Genomic DNA, 24,798 nt, shown 5'->3' with positions numbered 1-24,798 from the left:
CCTGATGTTGGCAGGTGTCTGACCACGAAAGGCTCTAAATGTGATTACAAGGATCTTAAATTGGATTCTTATTTCTTCCTTGTTACAGAAAGTGACTGAAGTCATACATTCTGTCAGTATGTTACTTATGGATGAAATTATAGTGAAATGAATAAATGATAAATTATGGTGTATATGTTGTGATATACTAAATCACTTAGATTATTTAATTTATTTTAAAGACAGTGGTCATAGGTTGCTGGATAACTACTTGAGCCTACTTACAAAGCACAGAATTTACTGCTAATCCACTCATATGTTTTTTTAATTTAACATTTAAATCTATTTTATGTACAAACAGTGGAAATCCATGTGTTTCATTATAAGACACAGCTGTACTGTAGCTTCACTCTCTTCACTCCCTCTGCTGGGCACTGTCAGTAACTGCACCATTGATGTCTGAGGTGTATTGATAAGCTGTGGTGGAGTAATCAGGCTTCTCAGATCTTTTACTTAATGTATTTATTACTGGAATAATTACAGAAGGACCTCAAATTGTCTAATTAAGATGATCTGTCTATTTTTTAAAGGAAGTTTCACCTGCTTTATTTTCTGCTGGGTGGTTTAATCTATATCAATACATTTTTAGGCTATAAGTTGATTTATATTTTGTAATATCAATCTGAAGCTGCTTAGTAACTACAACTACAATATTTCCCTCTGAAATGTATTACAGTAAAAGTACCACAGTTACTTGTCATTTTTCATATTAAGATTTTGGACAGATTCTTCTCGGCAAACTATTATATGCACATCTTGATATTTGATAAAAATAAATAAATATAAATACTGATAATAATAGTAGTAGTACTAGTCATACTAGTAATAGTATTAATAAATAAATACTTAAAAGTATGATATCTATGAATTCTGCACTAAAATTAATTTAAAAAAAAATGAAGCTAGCGGTGCGTTTCATTAAGTCGCCGCCGCTACTTCCGGGAACAGGAAGTCAGCAAACAAGACAAAATTTAAGGTGAATAAAACTTAATAATAATAGAATAAAATATTAGCTCATTTATTTGTGATTATTTGTGCCTGAGTCACATCAGATTGATGTTTACATCAACACTGAAACGAGTTTGAGGCAGGAACAGTTTTGTTTATCTGCCCCAAACAGCTAGCTTACTCTTACTGTGCACTAGCCGTAAGCTAACGTTAGCAAGCATTCAGGTCAACTCTGGTGAATCCAGTAGTCTACTCACCTGAGGCTCCGGGTGTTTTGTTTTCTATAAACTGATTAATCTACACGTAGTAAAGTTAAAGGTAGAATAGTTTGTAGCTAAAGTCGGCCTGTAAACACGGACTAAAGTGTAGACGAGTCTCTGTGTGATGACGTTTAATGTACGTGACAACTTCTGCAGTCGCATGTAGCCGCTTGTTAGCAACTGCCGTTTTTACTACACTTAAGCGCTTTTAAATTTAAATTGTGGGTCATTTAATGATGTATTTTATGTCGTGGAACAAAACGTGTAAGTATCTTAAGCCTGTTGTAACCAGAGACCTTAATTCAGGTATCTAACTGAAATCAATTAAAAACCCTCACAGACTTTGAGACGAGGGGAACCGGATGTGCAAAAATGCTAACTGATATCCGGGTTGAAGGACTACAAACTACAGTACTTTAACCCTCTGTCTACCCCCATAGTGGCAATAACTCCCTTTTTTCACTTGTAAGCAGTTGTATCACTTACATTTCCCCGCTGAGGGACTAATAAAGTCTTAAATGGGCCTATTAAAAAAGAAAAATCACACTTCAGTAGCCCACAGTAGGCTGCTTACTTTCCACCACTGAAAATATAGACCCACACACATGTTGCAAATATCCGTTGACATTTTCCTTTCCTGTTTTATTCATTTATTTGGCTCGTTTTGTCCGGACGGTTGCACTTCACCCTCCACTTCCCAGGGTGTACTCCACACCCTCCATGTCCTTACTACGAGCCGCCTGACCTTCCACTGAAGCGCTCCCTCCGCGGGTCTCCACCGCGCATGTTTGTGCGTGGCTCCATCATGTGATGTAACACGGCCGCACATTGATTTTAATTGTAAGTGCAAGCAGCATGCTGGAGTAAGTAGCTATTTGCATATGGGATCAGGCTGGTGTTTTTATTTATTTATTTATTTATTTTTTATTTCCTGTTTTCAGTCGGAGGTGAAGCAGATTTCAGCACCGGAGCTGTCCGAGACTGACGGATGCTGCTGCTGCCGCGTGCACCGATGATGCTGAGCTCGAGCTGCTGATCCTCTCTCTCTCTCTCTCTCTCTCTCTCTCTCTCCCCTCTCTCTCCTCTTCTCTCTCCCTCCTCGCTCCTCTCCTCCACACGCACAAAACGCTCTGTCATGGCGTCTTCCAACCATGTTACCCCCACCAACTGTAGCTGGTGGCCCATCTCAGCGATGGACGAAGACGGCAAAATCACAGACGGGGAGGAGTGCGAAGAACCGACGGCAGAGCCCAAACCCTTCAATAAAGACAGGCTCGTTTTGTATCACTGGACGCAGTCTTTCACCTCCCAAAAGGTAAAAAAAAAAAAAAAAAAAAAAGAGCAGAGCTTGAAAATGGAGGTGGCTCCATGTCTCTTTGCATGACATGATACTCCAGCAGTGTGGAGCCCCCCCCCCCCCACTTGTGTTTGTTTGTTGTGATCAAAGCATGTTTGTTTTCCGTGCATGTTTATTCGTGCACATACCTCCGGAATATGAATATGATCCTGCAGCTGGGCAGATCTCCCATTTGGAGACGTTTGGGAAAGCGCTGCAGCACAGTGGCTCCTTCTCCTCGACACATTAGGTGGATTGGTGGTCATTATTCTGTTCATATCTCACCAGCTTCCACCTTTTTAATGACTTGTCGGAGCTGTTTTGTCTCTGTGGCTGGGGAGATGTGGCTACAACCTATGTGCTCTGACACATGACATCCTAAATAATTGATTGAAATGATGTGCAAAACAAACCAAAGGCCACCCTCCCCCCTTCTGCAGCTGAATCAGACCATATGTTGTTATTTCAAGTCTGTCTTCGGCTACCTGGCAAGACACTCACCTGTACCGCGAGCATGTGTGATGAGGATGTTGTCGTTAAGCTGCCAAGCTATTCAAAACTCTCAGAGGAGACATGGCTAGTTCACACTAATCACCAGTATGAAGGTGTAGGGAGGGTTTGTAAGCTTATGTATGGGCTTTACTACTCAAACTGCATATTAAAGGGGCAGTACTACAATTGTACTTGGCAAGATGAGTTTAATGTCTTCATGAGCACCACTCAGCCTGGCAGAACATAATGTTTAAGGTCTTCTGTCAAGTCCAAAAGTAAAAATAACACCTGTGATGTCATAGTGAGTCAAGCTTGGCATTCACGACTTCAGGTGTTTTTACAGAAAGTCTGTGTCCCAAACTGGGTGTGTGGAGTCTGACAGATGTGGTATTTATAAAGCAGTGGAGTGTAATAGAGAGCCAAAGTCTCTGATCAGCTAGTTTCTCTAAATCGATACAATCCCTCATTTAGCTTTTCTTTTTTGGTCTCTGTGAAAGTTGAAACTTGTTTTGGGGATTTTTATACTTTCCATATTCAAAGACAAACTGGCTCCACTACAGCAACACAGTTAAACAACGTTTACTGCGTCCACATTTATAAAATGTATTATCGTTCTCTTCTTAAGGTATTTTCACAACTTTTTAAAAATCTGTTATCTCTGCTGTCTGAAAACAGCGACAGGATCCAGTTCTCTATATCCGGCTGCAGCAATTAGCAGATTAATCGATTAATTGTTTGAAAGAAAACAAACTGGCAACTACTTTTATAATCTTTTCAGTCATTGTTATTGCAAAAATAGTGAATATATGACAGTGAATAATAAATGTATCTGTTTTGGACTGTAGTCGAACAAAACAAGAAGTTTAAGGATGTCATTTTGCACTTTTGAAACTTGTGATTGCTGTTTTTCACCTCATTTATTTTTTCTAAGACTGAGAAAACAATTAGCAGATTAATGGACAATGAAGATAATAGGTTAGTTGTAACCCGAGTGATTATAGTCATGTTTGACTAGCTGCAGCTCCTGTACTCTAAACTTCAACAGCCTGTGGGTTTATGGGAAATTATGTTCAATAAAGGTCAATAAAATAGAAATATTACATAAACTATGACACTACAGGGTGTCCTTTAATTACTGTCCTTCTGTAACATTACAGAGTGAACAACACGCCGACCCACGGCTGAATTCTTTATTCAGTTATAAAGTAGAAATTTGTGTTATAAAACCAATTACAATGCAAAACACTCACCAACGGTTAGTTGGAGACCTTAGTTACCTGTTGGACCGGACTAAAGAAAATGTCAGCTTGAGTTTACCCCAAAACTTTCAGTTAGTCTGGGAAGTTGCTGTTCAAAGATGCTAGAACAGCAACACAGTACATAAAATAAGCGCAGTTTTTCACTTTTGCTTTCTAAAGACACTATTAAATGTCTTTGACACTATTGAATTACATTACGGGAAATGTAGGATCCAGTGTTTATGGAGCATGACCCATAAAAGGAACCGACCATCAGGATATTTCAGCCTCTGCTGCTTCAATTTTCACCATCTCTCGTCAGTTTATGAAATTTATGAAATATTAAATTGCTGGAGTAGCCCTTTAAGATGATGCACGTTCACTGTTATGACAGCTGGTGTTGGCGACAGCTGATCTCCCTCTGTGTGTCATGTGTACACATGGATTACACTCAAATGATTTGTATACGTTTGTTTTAGAGCTGAATCTGTAAGTCGATTAATTGCTTAGTAAATCTAACAGAAAAATTATAGGCAACCAATCCATTAATCGTCTGAGTCATTTCTTAAGGAAAAACATACAACACTTTTGGATTTCAGCTTTTTAGAAATATTTTTGTGATATGTGAAAATAAATAGAAAATCTTCTGAGTTTTTGAATGATCGGACAAAAGAAGCACTTTGATGACATCCCTTTTTTAGAAAGTTGTGATGAGCATTTTTCACTTTTTTGACATTTTATAGCTCAAACGATTCGATCGATTCATCAAACAAATAATTGGCAGATGAATCAATTTGACCTCATGTGAGTTTCACTCTGTTACATACTGTATGCTACTATACGATAGGTCAGATATTTCTGTTGCGAGAAGTGGCTAAATGCACCCTCCATCTCTGAATATTGGCTAGCAATACTCAGAACAGCTTTAGTGCCGTCTCTTTGAACTCAAGGATGGTGTTACTGTATACTCCTCTCCACTGTAGACCAACAACCTTGAGTGGATGCTCAGTCCCATGTTGGTACGTCTGTTTTAAGACTCCATTGGTGGCTCTCTGCTGCTGAGCTGCTGATTGTGCTGGTTGTCACTCAGCAGAGGGTAAACACCAGCTCACTGTCATGATTATCACCTCAATCCTTGAGCTGGAGAAGCTGAAGTAACTTCCAGATCATGTGTGAGTGTGCTGTCAATGAACAGACTACTGGGCATGCAGCTTTAGAGCAATGTATATATAGATTTCGGTTAAATAGCAGCACTAAATTTGCACAGCAGTCTTGTACAATGCTGTATAGCATTTGATGTTATGCAAGCTGATGCGTGCTTCAAATGGCATTTTGGGGAGGGCTTTTATGAGATTAAGAGGCCAAGCACTAAGTTCTCCACTCCACTAGAATTGAACTGAATAATTTCTGCCCTAATATAACACAAAAGCTTGCAACATGATTGGTCAAAATATCTCTGCAGAACCTGAAAAGATCGTGTTATATTTAGTCAGTCTTGTGTGATTCAAAAAGTCTTCCTCTAAAAATGAATCCCGCTGTAAACACTGGCAATGAGACACTGAGCGAGTGATGATCACAAAGCGGTCACCTCTCAAACAGATCAACAACCGTTATCTCTGTGAAGACAGTCTCGTCATCAGATGTTCAGGGGGATTATTTACAAGTGTGTGTATGCCTCAGCAAGTTCCTGAGGAAAGAGGGAAGCTGTGCCATTGAATTTCTCCTGCACAGCCCTTTTTGTCTTCTCTGCGTTTATAATGCTTCACGACTAACAGCCACTGTAACTTGCATCCCCTTTGCCTGAAGTGGGTCGTGCAGTATATTCATCAACCTCACATGAGTTATGTGTTGTGAACACAAGAGATATGATAAAGATAGAGACAGATGGAGCTCAATACCCTGGAGTAACAGCACATTTAGAGGCTTCACAGATCAATACAGTACTGGCAACCCCAAGGCCTGCAGGTTAGAGATTTACACCTTCAATACACCTTCTGTAACACTCTGCTGTTTTCTATCTGTGCAGAGGGCAGTGTGTCATTGTGCATCCAAGTATCTGGTCATTTAAGATTTGTGATTTACAATATGCATTAACAACCAGTGGTGGAAGACAAATTCAGATATTTTACTTCAGTAAAAGTACCAAGACAACAATGTACTGCTGGTCGTACTATATGGTGGAAGTGAAGCTAGTTTAACTACTCACACAGCATTTAACAACATTTAACGCTGGAAAGTTAATCAAACAACTACAGAGACACAAAATTACTACAAAGACACATAAAAATGACTACACAGAAACAATGAATTAGTACAAAGAGACAAAACGCCTACATAGAGACAGAAAACGACTACAGAGAGACACAAAAAGACTACAAAGTCACAAAACAACAATGAAGAGCCAAAAAACAAGCACAAAGAGACCAAAATAACTACAAAGATTCACAAAACGACTACGAACAGACAGAACATTACTGCATAGAGACACAAAACGACCATGAGGGGACACAAAACAACTTCAAAGAGAGAACGTGACTACAAAGAGACACAAAACGACTACAAAGAGAAAAAAACGGGACTACAAAGACACAAAAAACTATAGAGACAAAAGCGACAATTAAGTCACAAAACGACTACAAAGGGACACAAAACTAAGACACACAAAACAACCTCAAAGAGACACAAAACAACTACAAAGATAACTGCCAATGTGTCGTAACTATTTTGAATTACATATTCTATTGTCACTATTAATTGATATTAATACTGTTTTCTGCTATTAATTTGGCATTGCATTGAATACATGAATAATGTACAATTTATAATTGCCAAGAGAGTCCAAACACACTGTTACTAATTTTACTAATGTTTCCCTCTTTATTTAAAACTCACTTACCTTCAAACGGGTTCACAACATAATTCTGGGGGACCGTGAGATAATTAATTTGCCGGGAAAGTTAAAAACAATCTGCCAAACATTTTTTAATTTATTTTCTCTCTCTTGCTCTAGTGTTTGCTTTTTTTTAGGGAATTATTACATTTTGCCTCTTTCAAACTGTTATTTCTAATGAAACCGTGTAAGAAGTTGGTGCGAGCGCGAACACCTCACAGACATCTGAAACATCGCAACTAGACACAGTGTTTTTGAACGGGATCACAAGTCAAGAAGAATGGCAACAACTAATTTAATTTCTCACAATATGTTGCATTTTATATGCAATACTCAAGTAAAGTACCTCAAAAATAGATTAAATGTAAAATGTTTTAAAGATAACGTCGTAGAAAGATGCAGATGTAGTTTAGGTTACAGCCTATTGCTCAGTAATGTGTGTTTATTTTGTGCCTACCAAGCAGCTGAACTATTTGGCATCATTACTAGGGAGTGACTAATATTATTATATAACAAACTCTTGTAGCAATATGAGTGTGTTATTATGAGCATCATCGAGGGACACCTCAGCTGTGTGAGACAGGGACCTGAAACATTTGACAGTTCTGTATAAATCCTTGATTCAGTGTTTATCAGTGCTGCACTGATGGAGATGTAAAAAGCTTTTTACTTCTTTGACTTTGCGGCTGCATTCATAGATTTGTTCCTGTTGTCCGAACCACTGGTCCTGCTCTAATTACTCTGCTAGTGTTACTAAATCACTCAGTTTTATTTCATTACACCATGTCTGGCCATGTTCAGCAAAACTCCCATTTTAGCTATCCCACCAAGCAGCCAAATGTAGCGCTTTATACCCTAAGTGTCATCTCCTTTCATTAATCTTATTCCCACTAATAGCTCTCCATGGACCTTGGCTTATCCTTCATCACTCTAGCAAATGATCCTGACTGTCCTGGAAGGGTTTTTGCTCAAACTTGAGCACACTGGGCATCTCATCATTTTGCCAGATCACACAAACATCTCAGCTGAGCCTTTTTTTTAATTCTTTACATCAGAACTGATCTAGCATCTTTTATGTCATGAACTTAGCTCTAAGCTTTTTAGCTTCAGCTCTTAGTTTATGCTTTGTTTTGATAATGTGGCAATAACTCTTTTCAACAACAGAAAAATTGTATATCATCAGTCTCTATTGTTTTTGTGTTTTGCCATTTAGATAATATCTTTAAAGAAAAAAAGGAACAAAGTGTTCCCCAGTTCATCCTGTGCATGTTATTTCATAAATACAGTATATTCCCTTATGTATTGGCAACACATTCTCACTCCCAACTCGTTAAATGTGGCAGCTTGCTCAGCAGCCTAAAGCTTTAAACTTTAACAGTCTAGCTCTAGTGTCACTTTTGGACATGAAGGGCTCCGTGGTCAAGTTATCACATCTGTTAAGACTTTCAAAATAAAGCTTGCTGACAAACATTTCACATATTATGACATACTATGTGTTTGGACTGTTTTAATGTTGTGAAACGGTCGTGGTTTGGTGTCTGCAGTAGAGGAGGCTGCAGTTTCAGTACCGCAGTTCTGGGACCCGACTATTTAGTGATTAGACCCAAGGCAGTATTTGACCCAGTGACTGCCCCCTGGCTTGGACTTTACTCGCTCCTATATTACTGCTCAGACGAGTGCCTCAAGAAGTGACACTAGATAGCGTCAAACTTAGAAGCGTAAGGCCACTAACCAGGCTGCTGTTTTAGACGCATTGGGAGTGACAACAGATGGATTTTCATTTATTATATTAATAAAAAAAAAAAGGTGTGGTGTGTTTACAGCTTCCACAAACCTCTCTCACCTCTTGTCAGTTTTAATTTTCTTTGTTTTGATATCTTGGAACAAAAAGGCGGACAGTGTAGCCAGCAATAAACGAATGCCTTTCATGTGTCATCTTCCCTGCATCAACCCTCGTGTGTTTATACTTGCAGGTACGTCTAGTCATTAATGAGAAGGGTCTGGTCTGTGAGGAGAGGGATGTGAGCATGCCGCTGCAGGAGCACAAGGAGCCCTGGTTCATGAGGCTGAACCTGGGTGAGGAGGTGCCTGTCTTCCTCCACGGGGACACCATCATCAGTGACTACAACCAGATTATAGATTACCTGGAGAAAACCTTTGTGGGAGGTATGGTACAGTTATAATGTGGTTCCCATTTAATGATGCCGATTCTCTATCTTCTCTTCACTTTAAACGTTGATTTTAAAAAGCATTACCTTGTACAAGAATCTTTTGTTAAAACAAGCTGGAGGCGGTTTTCAAACAATGTATGAAACTTATGTTAGCTTAATTAAGGGGGCTAAAATCTGCCAGTGTTCAGGTGGCAATATCAATGGTTGCTGCCTAAAAATGAGAAGCTTGCTTTTGTCTGATAGCGTCTGAAATCAAGGACACCAAACAGCAAATATTTGCAAGATAATTACAAGCGGACATTTTCCGCTGACGCCACGCTCAGGGTAGGAAGTTCAAATGTCATAGGCTAATGTTCCAGGTTGTGTCTGACAAATCGTTTTTTCACCACTTCATAATTGATCAGCAACTAAAAGGCTATGGATAGGGAAAATCTGGAGGGACAATGGGCCATATTTCAAAGTAGAACAACATATTTGATCAACTGCTAATGTTACTGTCTGAATACATGCACTTTGTTCCGCTTCCATGCTTAAAAAAAGTGTGCGTTGTGATGTTTTAGAATATATTTATGCCTCTCCTATCATGTCATGTAACAGTATGAAATAGTTATGTTAGTGGTTGTCTCACAGAAGCAAATGGGTTAGAAAATAAATTGTTTTACCTTTGAAATATGGCCAAATGTCATGCAAAATGTCACTATCCATTGTCCTTTTAGTTGCTGTTTAATCAGGAAGTGTTGAAATGCTAACAACTAGACTGAGCAGGACGTCAGAGGAAAATGGCCGTCTTGTGAAAATGGTCTATTTGACTAGGGCCTGTTTCCTGGTTTGCCCTGTTGCTAATGAAGTATCAGGCTGCACTCTCCCAGTTTGTAAAACTGGGGTAGCAAAGATGATTGGAAGCCATTTAAAGCCATCTGTCATCCTTGTACAGTGTGTGTTAGTGTGTACTGTACTGTGAAACTCTGTAAGTCATTGCACCAATGTCTTTCAGCCAATGTCACCAAGATGACTCCCTCAGATTAGATTAGATGCAATTGGAGTGATCCCTGTGGGGAAATTTGTAGCAGTCGCACACGAGACTCAAACCTGAGAGAGAATTTGATGATTTAACAAGCGATTCTCGCTAAAACATGGAGTCCAACTAATAAATAAATCGATATCTCAATATGTGAAATGTGCATTGTGAGGCAGCGACAGCCAGAAATATCATCCGCTGGCTTTGCTAAGAGTAAGCAAACGTTAAGATGCATACACTACATCCTGTAACCTCTGTGTGTTGTGGTATAGTATCTGTGGGTGGCATGTCCTATAGATTCATCAGTTGAGACATAATGCTGTTATGTAAGGTCCTGGGAGCCTCAAACCAGTAAAGGCCTGAGGGATCTTGGCCAATAACCGGAGACCTCCCTTGTCTTAGTTGAGTTTGTGGTCACTTGTTTGGAGCAGCGATGCTTGAAAGCTTTATAGGGGATCTGGTTCACTGCTTGCTCAGTAATGAAAGGCTCGAAGGCAGCGACTGACCGCGGTGTTTGATGTCTCGCTCTCGTTCAGACCCATTCATTTTAGCTGTTTGATTGTGTGCTGCATTCAGGTAATTGCATCAATCTCTTCTAGAACAAATTCATTGAATGAGTCGTGCAAGAATCTGCAGCTGAAACACAATACAGTGTCTGTTGAATGTTGAATGTTGAATCCACCGCATGTTTTAAACCCAGACCTCAAACTCAACATGCTTTAAGCTGGAAATCAATCTGCTAGAAAAGACATACAGATATGCTTTTTCTCTGTGTGTAAATCCCTGATGAATGCTGGCAACGTGGGCTGCTGCTGGCCTGGAAAGTGCAGATGTGTCAGAAAAGAGACTTACACCGGTACAGAGCAGCGTCGTGCCAACACAGACTGCTTAACAGTCTTGTTGAGATGCAGCAGAGGCAGATCCAGCGCTATGGGAGGGCGTTTAGGGGGCCAGGAGCAACTTTGATGACCTCTGTGCTCCCGTCCTTGACAGCTCTCCTCCCCTCCAGTTGCTGCTGAATAATAATTAATTAACATAATTTGTTGTAGTTGTAGTTTAAATTTGATACAATATGATTGGCCAAAACCAGACAAATACCTATGTGAGTCTGAGGACGGTAGACTGTATAAAATACACCTAAAGTGCAGCCAATGTGAAGTTCCTTAAAACAGCATTCTTTATAAGGGCTCCACTGGTTGTAAAAATAAAGTCTGATTGTTTGTAAGCTTATGAGAGAACGACCTTACTTCTCACTTAATTTATTACCTCAGTAAACGTTTCCTAATGAGTTTATGGTCTCAATCGCTAGTTTCAAGTCTTCTTCAACACAGCCTGATGCTCATTTTGTGAATTATGGTCCCATTTAGAGTAAAATAGACCAGTATGTGTCCTCAAGTCCTCACTTTTGGCTCCAAAAAAACCCCCAAAATGGCGACGGCTGTTATGGCAAATTCTCGGGCTACATCCAAATGTCCGGCCTTCACCGCTCTTATGGAGTCTTAGGCTTTGCAGGCATGTTCGCAGGAAGTCTGGGAGTCCTGAGGGCGGTCCAAACCCACAGCCTCACAGTCTCACACCCACGCAGACCTGACCTGATAACAGTGAACACGTCACTATATGTACGACTGAAGGTTTAGTCCGTCTGTAGGTTTGACATTTGGATTCAAAACTGTAGTCTTCAAAGCATGTAGGGAGGCAGCTGTACAATATTTAGTAAGAGGCTCACTGTGTAAATTCAGCCTGTCGCTTCATTGGTTTGGACTGGGCATGTTACAAAATTGCTGCTTACTCATTGTTATACACGTCATGATCTTAGAAAAAAGCTGCCAAGTATCAGCTCAATACATTTTGAAAATAATAGATGTGCTACTTGACTACTCCTTTGTTTTATTTTTATTTTGTTTTAAAGATATGCATCAGTAAGGCTGTAGGCTACAGGCAACACATGTGGCAGACCTGGATTTAATAGCACAATTCAAAGTAAAGCTTCATTGTTCCCGCTCTGAAAAATAGAAAGCCTCCACTTCCCAATAATCCTGCTGCTGGGTCAGAACACAGGGCTCTCACTGTGTTTGTCTACTGCCAACAATCAAACAATCACAGTCTCAGCCCCTCTTATATTCTGCAATGTGCATCACAGTCTCCTGATGGGTTTTCTTGCTGATGTCATATTTTCACCACAGTGCTGCAGCAGACCCCCTACAGGACCGCTGCATGCCATGCCCAGGTCGGCATGTCGGTCCTGGGACTGATTACTCAGCTTTCTGGAGCTCTGCCAGGTGCAGCTCCACCCTCCGCAAGCTCCTCCGAACATCCTCAAGCAGCCAACTGATTATCTCTGTTTTGTCAGCGATGCCGTCCCCGTGTTTGGCTGGCTGTGACCCTGCAAAGAGATAAAAGCTCCGTCTGCACTGTGCTAACCTGTCTCATCTTTAATACTGAGTCTCAGCAGCAGGTCATTAAGTTGAACACCATCCCTCCCAGACATGCAGCATGTAGCCAGCCAGCACGCTGAGAGCTAACACAAGAATGAGGACAGCAAAATATAAAAGCAGGTTCCCTCAACAATAACTGCAAGAAGTCACTCTGCCTGCCAAGACAAGAGTCTTTTTAACAAAATAGATACGTATATATGTGTGTAAAGTAGTGAGAGATGCTGGTGGGTGCATTTCGTTGCCCTTGGACAGAAGGTTATCTCATGTTTCAAGTTGTATGCTAACCTAAGCTAACCAGCTGTTGGCTGCAGAAAAGGGACAATCCACTATTGTTTCTAATCAAGAGCAGATTATAGTGATCAGGAGGGCTTAATAGCCTCTGAAAACATCTTGTCTGGTTCTAGAGTAATTTGAAAAAGTTAAAGAAAACAGTTTCTGATGATGCGATGAGGGTTATCTGAGCTCGAGCCTGGAGACTACAACATTTTGAACAGACTGGGTTACAAGTGAGGTTCTGACCTCATGATGTGGCAGCACGAACGTAGAATAAGAACCGGCATCAGAGGCAGAGCCCTGATCCGTCCTATGAAAGCTGCTCAGTTACACATGAAGGTCAGAAAGTTTGACCTCCTTGGTTTAAAATGACCCAGATCTTCCAAGTTGATGGGCCGGACTTGCGACATAGCCCCTGGCTAACTTGAAGCCATTTCTTTCACAATGTAAGCTTATGGGAAAAAGTCTTTCAGGGCCAGTGTGCGTCACATCATGTTGTAATTTCATAGTTTGGCAACTTTGTTAAATTGGCCTCAAAGCCTGGTGCCCCCCCTCATGCATGGATGGTCTAATAGTGTTGAGTTGCATGATGGGAAATGTAGCATCCAGCATTTTTGACCCTCAGAGACAAAAAAGAAGGTAAATCTCCAGTGCTTCAATTTTCAGTTTGTCTCATAACTGCGTGGAGGTGCAATACTAAAGCACTAGAGTACTACTTTAAGGGACAGATACTGCATGAGATTTATCTTCTCATCTAAACCTTTTCCCACAATGTCGAACTATTCCTTTAACCTGAACAACATCGGATAAATAGACCAGACCAGACCAGCAGGGGATTGGTTGAACAAGCTTAAAGTGGAGTCTAATTAACCTGCATGTTTAATGAAAGTGTGGCCTGCTGTTATTGTGCATATTGTGTTTTGTTCATCTGGATTGTCCTTGAATTTCATCTCATGGGGTTAAAAAGTGTTTTTAGCTAAAAACCATTTATTTTTCCAGTCAGCGTGAACTCTCAGAAGCGTGTTTGTCTCAAGGAGATTGTCAGTATTGTTTTAAATGTCAAGCTTTTTGAAACATGACCGATGGTGTGCTTCAGAGAGCGAGGGGTGCCATCTGTTACCAGGTTACCACGCTGTGTCTATCTGACAGCTTAAGCACTAAGAATTGTGTTATTTTGGGGATATAACAGCAAGCTTAATAACAGTTGCTTAGAAACGTCAGGTGTTCTGGGAAGTTTATGAAAGTAGACCAAGAAAACCAGCTCCCAACTCAATGTGTTTTATATCATTTTCATCTCAGTTGAATCTGTATGTCCTCAGAGAGCCAGGACACTGTTCTGAGCTACATTAAAATGTTTTTTCCTCATTCCTCTTTTCACATCGGTGTCTCGCCCGCAGACACGGTGGCGCAGCTGATTCCTGATGCAGACTCGCCTCTCCACGAGCGTGTGCAGCAGTACCGTCAGCTACTGGATGGTCTGCCCATGGACGCTTACACACACGGCTGCATCCTCCATCCAGAGCTCACCACTGACTCTATGATCCCAAAGTACGCCACCGCAGAAATACGTAGTAAGTGAAGCCAGCTCACCGTATTGTGCGGGCGTGACTGTGTAGCCAGTCGCAACAGCTTCGGCTGGTAATGTTTTCACTTTGTGAGTCTGTGTGTGTGTGTGTGTGTCATCAAGGCAAAGTGTGGTCTTAGAGACACCTACTGCAGTGGGAACTAACACAGGAGTAGTTTTGAGTACTTTGCAAGGTGTTTGTATGTCTGTCTGTAGTGAAACATGCAGGAAACTTCACAGGTCTGTTGTTGAGATCAAAATAAAGTCCGACTTCATGAACGTGGACATGTTGACGGGTGTCCTGTAGGTTTGGGACGATATGAAAATTGTATCTCATGATTATCCAGTCCAACATAATTGTGTTTTACGATATCATCCCGATAATAATCAAAATCTTCTTGAAACTTTAAGAGGAAAACTAAAATTGCACTAAAACATACTGCAAGGAAAACCAATATAGGACTGTGCGTCAGCGAGGCAGACAGCTTCTGGAAGTCATTCGTGTTTATCTCGATTCCTGATATCCTGATAATGACAGTTGACCACAATCAACTTATTGTGAGTGTTTTTCATCACGATCCACAATAAAGTCTTTCATGGTCCCATCCCTAGTGTCCCGTTTGGTGTGACCCCCATTAAAAGATGATCTCTAGTTGTTAGATAAAAAGTGCTTCACACAAAGCGGCAAATTAAAATCAACACAGACATCAAATTAATCTAATCGAATGGATCTGACCTCCGTAATAAATTATATAAAACCAATCCCAGTTATATTAAATAAAAAAAAACAAAGAGACAAGTCAAGTAAAACAAGAACTCAAATGAAATCAGGGTATGCTGGTCGAGAGCGTTTTACGAAGAAGCTTTCTCTGTATCTCAAAATTTTTTTTTATACAGGCTGATGTTTCCCATATTTCCAGTGCTAAGCCAAGCTAACCGGCTGCTGGTTGCGAGAGTGGTTGGCTATTGATCTTCTCATCTTTCTCTAAAGATAGCAAATAACCGTATTTTCGAAAAATGTCAAACAAAATTGATTTACAAGATGTTTCTCACTCAGACGGCCTGATTTACTAGGGCAGGTCGTTTTTCTGCTAAAACCATACTTACCAACCTTGAGACCTCAAAAATATGCATCCGTGGCATAAAGTCATATTTATTACCATTCATTCATTCATACATTGTTTCCCATTTAGTTACACCACTGCCTGATGTTTGTGAGCCTCTCAATGGGGACTGAAGCCTTGCAACCCCTGTGATTGACGTGGCAAAATTTATAGTCCCATTCCTTTAAAACTTTACGTAAGAAGTTGAGATCCTTCTCTGCAGGGTTTAAACAAATTTGTTTAAATAGTCTATCTTCTTTCTATTTCTCTGTCCGTCTCCCACTAACTGGGGAGGATGACGCACAACAGTATAGCAGAAGACACAGCAGCAGAAGCAGGTTGAGGTAACTTAAAGGTGAAAAATTGTCAGAAATCGTGAGAAATAAGTGAGAAGTGTCGGTGAGAGAGCAACGAAAAACAGGAGTCTCCCTGGAATATCGGGAGGGTTTGCACGTATGGCTAAAACTGCCCTGGTTTTTAGACGATCTCAGGTTCAGCGAGGCCACAAAGAAACAAAAATATAAAATAACAGCTCTGAAGCTTTGAGCCGTTGTTTCCTAAAAAGACCCGGCGTCCGACTCTCAGTGGAAGACAGAGGCAGACCCCTGACTTAGCAGGAAACAGACTGGACTACGAATACTAACATCTGAATCCACTCAAGTGTGTCTAACAGACAAAAGGCACACAGTGTTCACAGAATCAGCTCATATTGTGCAGCGATGCGGCATGATTTTCAGTGACAGTTTGTTCTGCTGCGTTTCAGAAGGCGTGCTCACATGTTTGATATTCTGAGTACATGCGTGTGTGTCTGTGGGTGTGTGGTGTGTGATCGTAACATGTTTTCTGTCTGTCAGCGTTTCAGAAATTGTACTCTTAATAATTTAAGCAGCTTTTATAAGCAACAGACAATGGTTACCAGACAAGACAACAAAAATGTAGATAGCTGTTTGTGTTTTTGCCTATTTTTTTGTTGTATAATATAAAAAGACTTCAGCGTGTTGAACTCTACGTGAACTGAACATTTACAAGCTCTCGAGGGTTGAATGGGCTTCAACTTTGGGGACAAACTCGTCTCCAAAAGCAAAACCAACAGACAGGCATTATGAATGCAAAGCTATTCATCTTCCTTACAGCATTTTTCCACATCATTGGCAAACAAATCCCTGTTTTTATGTGCACAACATGATTAGCATACTGTGTAATTTGACGCTACTCAATACAGAAACCCTTAGTGCAGCACATTGTAGTGATGGCAGATTTATTCATCACAACAGCTGATATCAGGCCTCCCAGGCTGAACTGTAGTGCTCTTTCCATCAGATAATGGCTTCGGCATGTAAATCAAAGCAATGAGCTGGACTCGACCGAATTCTGCAGCAGAATTCATTATCCACTGAATCTCTGGTCAGCCTGTGTTGTTTCTATCAAGCCAAACTGATGGAGTATTTAATGGAAAGCAGCAGTGATGTTATTATGTTATTGTGTAATTATCCACTTTTTTTTGATAAAAAAAATCAAAAAGCACTCGAGTAATGTCTGCAGCTGGGTCAAATTTGTCTGAAATGTATGATTGCAAGATGTTGCAGACTGAGAAATGAATCCACACTGACACATTTTAATAGTTCTGAGTCCTCCTTACGATATTCTTTGTATTTCAGAAGTTTAATATACTGACATTAAATGATAAACTGAAACTGAAAATATAAAAATATCTATGGCTGGATGAGGGTAACAAATCCTGAAAGCAACGATGTGTTTGTCTTTCAACACTTTGTGATCGCGGCACTCAGTCTGCAGCACGTTGGTCCCTACTGAAGATGTAAATCTTTGTGAACAGGTCCAGAACATATGCTGGATATTAAGAGAGATAGTTTTAGAGGCTAAAAGCTAAACTACACCCTAAAAATAAATAACAATAACCTTGTCTATTAGTTTGAAACACAACAATATCTGACTCTCATTGCCAAAAATGTGGTCTGATAAAAAATAAATTCCCTAGATCGTATTTTGTTTTTAACCAAACAGTTAATCAATATGTATGTGTCCTCTGTGTGTGTGTGTGTGTGTGTGTGTGTGTGTCTTCAGGACACCTGGCCAATGCTGCGACGGAGCTGATGAAGTTGGACCACGAGGAGCCCCAGCTGACAGAACCGTACCTTTCCAAGCAGAAGAAGCTCATGGTGAGTTTATGCGTCCGGTACCGCGATTTAAAAAGCATTAATCTATTTGTTGTCCTCTTTATATTTTACTGTTGTGTTTAAGAGAGAGTCAGTGTTTGTTTCGCTTCACTAATGACAGAGTGTTGATCGGTCGGTTTACCACTTTGGTTTGAGGAACTGCTGGATGAACTTTGTGCTGACGTTCATGATCCCCAGAGGATGAACTGTAATAGTTTTGGTGATCCTGCTGACTTTTCCTCTAGCACCACTATGAGGTTGATATTTGTGGTTTTGAGTGGATTTCCATGAAATTTAGGGCAAACATTCACATTCATACCAAAGTGTTGTTTGCAAGAGATTCAACCCCATTTTTTAAATCCTAAAATTCCATTTATGCATCACTAAAGATGTAATTAAGCTATTTTGATGGGATTTTGGGGAAGAATTAATGTGTAAATTAATGGACTATAATAATGGATTCGTTTCAGATTTTAAGTGCTTTTTAAGGGGTGAAATCATCCCTTAATTTATACCTTAATGGCACTTTAGGTGAAATTTGAGGTAATTTGCCTCTTAAAAACCCTGTAAAACTATTAATTTATCCATTATTAATTGGAATATAGCATATTCATTGCAAACATAAGGTCCTTTTATGGTACAAATTAAAATATCCCTGCTTTATAACAGTCCATTCAGTTACTTAATTTATTAACTGAACCATCACCTGGTTTAAAGATCATTCATTTACACCTGAAAATATTCCAGACACATGCACTACACTGTATGTAGGAGCACAGAAATATAATAGAGACATTATTTTGACAGGTTTTCTGGCTTATTTACCTCCTTAATATCCAGGTTTTAAGACTCTGACAGATATTATTTAGTGTTCCAAAATGTCTCGGACCAGATAATTAAATTTTCATGATTGTAGCTGAGAGAAATTGAATCATGAAAGGCTTCAGTAGTTTCCTCTTATTACACTACTCTGCAGCATACAGATCCTGTCACACTATAACTTTGACCTAAATACAGTTATTATCCTCCTGGAGAAAATATCCAGGTGGTGCTGTCACATGAAACTATGGATCCATATTGTCCTGATAATTACCTGACAGTGTAGAATAAAACCAGCTGCTAATATAAGCGCCACAAAATGATCAAATTATGGTACATTTTTGTCATTATTGGTCGTACAGAGGGCAAAGTTATCGTACAGATTTGATAATTATCGTACATCTGGCAATGCTGACGCCTGACTCTGAGTAATTCAAAAATGGTAAAGAGGTTGAGCCTAATGAAGCCTGGTTGCTGGCAGCTAGCGAGACGGCTAGTGGCAAGTGACTCAAAGCACACACTCCCTTCATTATGCATAACTTCAAGCCTTAATATAGTTCAAACAAGTGAATTGTAAGGTTGTCATGAACTCAGCCTCAAGCTGAACTGCGCCATCCAATACTGACATTAGACTGCCACTGACTGTCCAGCACTTGTGCTTATGGCCTAATACCTGCAAAATGAACGTAAATACTTTGTGTTTAGTGCTAATTAGAATTAAAAATGGTGGCAAATGTCTTCACTTCTGTGTCACAGACTTTGAAAACATTCATTTCTGAGGCCATGGGGGTTTTTCAACTGTGAAATTGGCACAGTGTTAAACGGCTCTAAGACTTTTTAAACCCTTGTCGACACTTTGCACACACTGTCTTCAGTGCGGTGCATAGTGTTGTCAACTTTAAACAGCAATGACAGTGGGATTATACATTGTAAAACAGAAGAAGAAAAAAAAAAACATGAAAGAAGTCAACAAAAACATACATATTTAAAACAGCCCGATGTATTGTTGTTTTACTTGTGATAGCACGACGGTGTCCTCTAAATATGTTTATTCAATCAGTTTGTTTTTTAAAGGAGCAAACTGTAATACACGACTAGACTATTTCATTAAAGTCTGTGACGGCCCAGTCAGGGGCATATTGGAACTGGCCCCATGGGAAACATTACCTGCTGAACATCATTGTGGGCATATTAGCATGCTGACGTTAGCATTTAGCTTCCGCCCCAGTGCAGCCTCAGCCATTAGCGCGGCTATGACTCAACAGTTATTTTCAACATTTATTAATCTGACATGGGGACAAAATCCCTTCACTTGCAAGTACTGGGGGTTCACATATATTTCATGTTTATGTAACATTTTAGTTATCAGAAATATAAATCAGCTGTTTAGTCTTTATTTAACACCTTAATTTTACCATATGATGGTAAGAATGTCCAGCTATGCGTGCTGATTTGCCTCTGGGTATTTCAGTGTTTTATGTCTTTTTCTTTTTAAATGTCAGGCAAAAATTTTGGACCACGATAACGTGAACTACCTGAAGAAAATTCTGGGGGAGTTAGCCATGGTTCTAGATCAAGTGGAGGCGGAACTGGAAAAAAGAAAACTAGAGTATCAAGGTACGTCCATACACAATTTTACCTTCCATCGTAACAGCACGAAATATGTCCAACAATGTTTTTTTTAGTTTTTTTTAAAATAAAATATTTATTCCCTTGCAGGTCAAAAGTGTGAGTTGTGGCTATGTGGACCTGAATTTACACTAGCTGACGTCTGCCTCGGAGCCTTGTTGCACAGGCTCAAGTTCTTGGGACTTTCTAAGAAATACTGGGAGGACGGCAGCCGACCCAACCTGCAGTCCTTTTTTGTGCGTGTGCAAAAACGCTACGCTTTCCGCAAGGTCTTGGGCGACATCCACACGACCCTCCTGTCGGCGGTCCTACCCAACGCCTTCCGGATGGTAAAAAAGAAGCCGCCGTCCTTCTTCGGGGCCTCTTTTCTCATGGGCTCGCTGGGAGGGATGGGCTACTTTGCCTACTGGTTTTTAAAAAAGAAATACATGTAGTGAATGCCCTCTTGTTGTGTTAAATGTCTGTGTATTTGTGTGATGTTTCAACTTTTCTGTAATGTTTTATGACTGCAGGAAAAACATAATGAATCTATATAGAGAACACTATTACTTACCTGGGTGAACAAAGAATATAAAAACATTCCATAATAAGAAATTCTTGACAGCACATTTTCTGGTAATCAATGCCTTCATCGAGTTTAATTTGTGGCATCTCGCCGCTCTTGTGCCGGCGAATCCTTGTTTAACTTTTGTTGGAGGCATGCATCAGGTCCACTTATACTGAAACTTTAAAGTAGAAATGCAGACAAAATGTTAAACACAGTAACACCAACAGGGGTTAACTGACCTTCGCATGCCACTATTATAGTCATTACTCATACCTGCTCCATCAGCCTGAGGTTTCACCAGTGAAGCCACAGGAACGTGTACATGACAGAGACTCTCTGATAAGTGCTGTGCTGCCAGAAACTGCCACATGAAACAATGAAAGGATGGAGGCAAACTTTAAGGGAATATTGGACATTTTGGGGAATTCGTTTACTCGGTTTCTAGCAAAGACTTAGATGCTTAAATCGATACCACTCTCTCTCGAATGTCCTGTGAAATGAAGCTACAGCCAGGAGACAGGTAGCTTAGCTGAGCTTTGCGTGAAGACTGGAAATGGGGGAAATACCATAGCTAGCCTGGCTTAATCAAAAAGCAGGCTAGCTTTGGATGAAGCAGCTCTAATGCTCACTAATCAGCCTTATATAGCTCGTTTGTTTAATTTGTTAGAAGTGTGAAAATGACTATCAGTGGTTTTCCTGGGATGTGAGCGTTAGAGCTGCTGGTTAGCAGTTTTTTTAACTTTTAGACAGAGGCAGGCTAGCTGTGTCACAGCCCCAGTTTGTACCTCTCATCATGTATCATCTTTACATTTAAAGGTGCAATATGTAAGAATTTCAGTTGAAAAACATTAAGAAATCCATTAAAACTATCATTTAAGTTTTTACCTTATGATGTTAACATGCTAGCCCCAGGTCATCCTGGTTCAAAGCTCTTGTAGAAGCGCTCCCCTCCGGTGCTCTGAACTCCCATTCTTTACTGCTAGCTGCACAGCTAACTGAGCTTACTAGCTAACGGCAGCTACAGTTAGCAGCAGTTAGCAGTTAATATGGTGACATGCCTCCCCATCTTTATTTTGAAGTGGCTGGTTCTAACATATTGCACCTTTAAGTGGGTTATGTTTTTTCCAAAAAATATATAAACAGGAATCTTTGAAAAGCGCAGAAAGTTGTAAAACAACACTTACTGCTGTTCTGAAGGTATGAAGCTAGCGGGCCCCAGTTTGCCCCAAGTATTCCCACAATGCCTCAAGACTCTTGGACATATGGATTGTAAAATATTCAATCTGTTGCTGGAAAAAAAGATTTTTTTTAAACCGTTTTCCAAGCTTTTACTGTATTTCCTGATCTAGGTTTCCAGAAATGACACAAGTCCTTGCTCTGTTTGTAAAACACAAGCATTATTTTGTATATAAAAGTCAACTATTGGAAAGAAACAGCTGATTCTTTTCAATTTTGGTTCACATTGTACAAATTAAGCGAGGAGATTCTGGCTGCTGTCTTAGTTTTGATTTGGAAAAAGAGATGCAACTTGGAAAGTGGTTTAAAAATATTTTGTTTCTTGTGCAGCAAACTGAATATTTCTTTTATCCAGCTGGTCAGAAGAGTCTTTGGAAGCAGTGAAATGTGTTATTTAATTATCTTCTGGGTTTTTTTTCATAGATTCTCTGGTATAATCTTTTTCAGGAAAAGTGGATTTTTAGCGCTGTGACTCAAATTTAATGTTAATACATGACAAGCACAAATTAGGGCTAGCTGTTTCCCCCTGTTCTCAGTCTTTATGCTAAGCTAAACTTACAACCTGCTGTCTGTAGCGTCACATTTAACAGAGTGGTGTCCATTTTCTCCTCTGACTCTCAGCAAGAGTGTGAACATTTCCAAGAATGTTGAATTATTTCTTTTAACTAACTGTACACCTCGCACACGATAACACACACACACACACACACACACACACGTGCGCTCAGACTCAGTTTATTTAGAGCACCACAGATCACACAGCACACACTGGTCCACTGTCACTCTTAGCTCAGATGTTACAAAACTTGGGTGTTTGAAAAGTTACACTTGGCTGAACTGGTGGTAAAATTGTAAATTCTGCATCTATGGCACAAAAGTGTTGCGTTAGGTTTAGGGTGTATATTTCATTGCATGGGTACTTTTCTTATTGTGTTAGCGTTTGTGGACACTGAGGATTTTGTGTCGCCCAGAGGCAGAATTTATGATCCCTACCGCACAATCAAAAACCACAGATTTCTAAACGTTCTGTCGCTAATTGTAACCTTTGAATCACCTGCACTGTACAGTGTGTTGGAGATGGTCCCTCAGCAATACTGAGCGAGAAAAATGGACTTTACCGCGGCTCGTTTGTCGCCGACTCCTCCTGACAGATGCAAAGATTGTTTTTACAGATAGATATTTTTAATTATACATTGTCTCGTTTATTTTTTTCTTGCTGAATTAATGAGCTCAAAGGTTAAATAAGGGGAACAGGGGAGGAGAAGCTGACTCATCTGAAGGCTTAAATGAGTATGACGGGGGAAAAGAAAAAAAGCCTTTCTCCCGGCTAGCCTCGCCAGCTGTCTCGTTGTTTGTTGATGCAGTGTACTTTTCTCGCTCCACACTCTGTCCACCCTTAATGGGAGCCTTTCTGCTTTTTTCTTAGTCAGCCCTCCAGGGTTTTACATGTTGTAATTCTGCTCCTGAACCGTGCGCTCTTTAGGTTTAACTCATTCTGTGAGGTGCTGCCTGGAGTTGTAAGCTGCTTTTGGTTTAACGGCTGGTTATACAGACATTTTTTTGCAGTGAGGACTCACAGTTCAGTGTTTCTTTCTGTGATTAAAGGAGGATAACTGTCAAGCCTCGGATAAGGAAGGTAATTTATGTGAGTTTTTTCAGTGAGGATGCTCCCTGTTTTCTCCTGCTACAGAAACTCGTCCCTGCAGGGGGTGATTAGCAGCGAGCTGCAGCTGTGGCAGATTATGTTGAACCAAAGACGATGATCAAATCTCCTTTAATAGCAGCAGTGCTGTGTCACATCTGATGATAAATCTGATTTTCATTCAGAAAGTAGAAGTGTAGAAGTTCATTGTGTCCAGTTTCATGTTTGATAATGGAGATATGGAGAGTGAAGTAGAGCCATATAGATTTAACTGTTGGGAATCATCAATCCTTAATGCCTGGGAGACATTTGAGATATGCATTAAATGAAACAGGGAGGTTATTTGTTAAACTGTTCTTGAATGAGCAGCAGTGACGTGAACCGCACAAAAAAAGAGGAGAAGATTTTAAAATAGATACCTGAATTTTTCCACGATTGGAGGTAAGAAAGAGGACACAGAGTACTATTTCCTGTTGTGATTTAATCATAACATTCGCTTGTTATTTATGTTGACTTTTCAATGCTCAAACATTCACATATTATGTTAATTGACAAACAGCAGATGACGTGAAGGGGGGAAAACGTCAAGAAACGTAATAACCAGCCAATCATTGTGAACATTTTGATTACCGCAAGCACATCTGTTACGACTCCACTGCTTCCTCCGACTGAAATCATGCGACCTGAGGGGGTTCGGATCTGTACTTCTTGGAACACACAAAGAGTTCAAGTCGAGAAATCCTAGTTGTGATTTGTGGCCATTATATTTCACAATAGTATTTTTTTATTTTTTACTTTTTATTTTTTATATTTATATATATGCATTTATTTATGGTGCTTTTTATGATGTTTGTTCATAAGCCTTAATTTATTCAGTTGCCATCAATGACAAAATAAATAATGAAAAATGGAACACACACATCCTGGTTTTTATTTCACCTTCACCCTCTTTGTTCTCGTCACTGTAGAGCTTCTGATTAT

General features: G+C 40.0%; 1 protein-coding gene across 2 annotated transcripts; it reads left to right on the top strand.

The window, feature by feature from the left end:
* Positions 1-1,928: 1,928 nt before the first annotated feature.
* On the top strand, positions 1,929-24,409 carry gdap1l1 (ganglioside induced differentiation associated protein 1-like 1). 2 transcript variants are annotated; one of them, XM_084367853.1, is made up of 7 exons: positions 1,929-2,087; positions 2,189-2,562; positions 9,177-9,369; positions 14,498-14,671; positions 17,853-17,947; positions 20,266-20,380; positions 20,483-24,409. In XM_084367853.1, exons 2-7 carry the CDS (start codon positions 2,383-2,385, stop codon positions 20,824-20,826), a joined length of 1,101 nt encoding a protein of 366 aa, XP_084223979.1. In that variant the 5' UTR covers positions 1,929-2,087; positions 2,189-2,382; the 3' UTR covers positions 20,827-24,409. The 2 variants fall into 2 exon arrangements, with proteins under 2 accessions (XP_084223979.1, XP_084223978.1); XM_084367852.1 differs by having other exon boundaries at positions 1,929-2,110.
* The last annotated feature ends 389 nt before the right edge of the window (positions 24,410-24,798 follow it).

This window comes from Pagrus pagrus (assembly GCF_965226575.1).
Source record: "Pagrus pagrus genome assembly, chromosome: 11".
Classification (NCBI taxonomy): Eukaryota; Metazoa; Chordata; class Actinopteri; order Spariformes; family Sparidae; genus Pagrus; species Pagrus pagrus.
Note: the sequence above shows the minus strand (reverse complement) of the source record. Positions and strands in the feature narration are given on the sequence as shown.

Coding starts and splice junctions, on each gene's coding strand:
- gdap1l1 (XM_084367853.1), top strand. CDS start 2,383: ATGGCGTCTTCCAACCATGTTACCCCCACCAACTGTAGCTGGTGGCCC. Junction 14,672..17,852: donor CGCCACCGCAGAAATACGTA/GTAAGTGAAGCC, acceptor GTGTGTCTTCAG/GACACCTGGCCAATGCTGCG. Junction 20,381..20,482: donor AAGAAAACTAGAGTATCAAG/GTACGTCCATAC, acceptor ATTCCCTTGCAG/GTCAAAAGTGTGAGTTGTGG.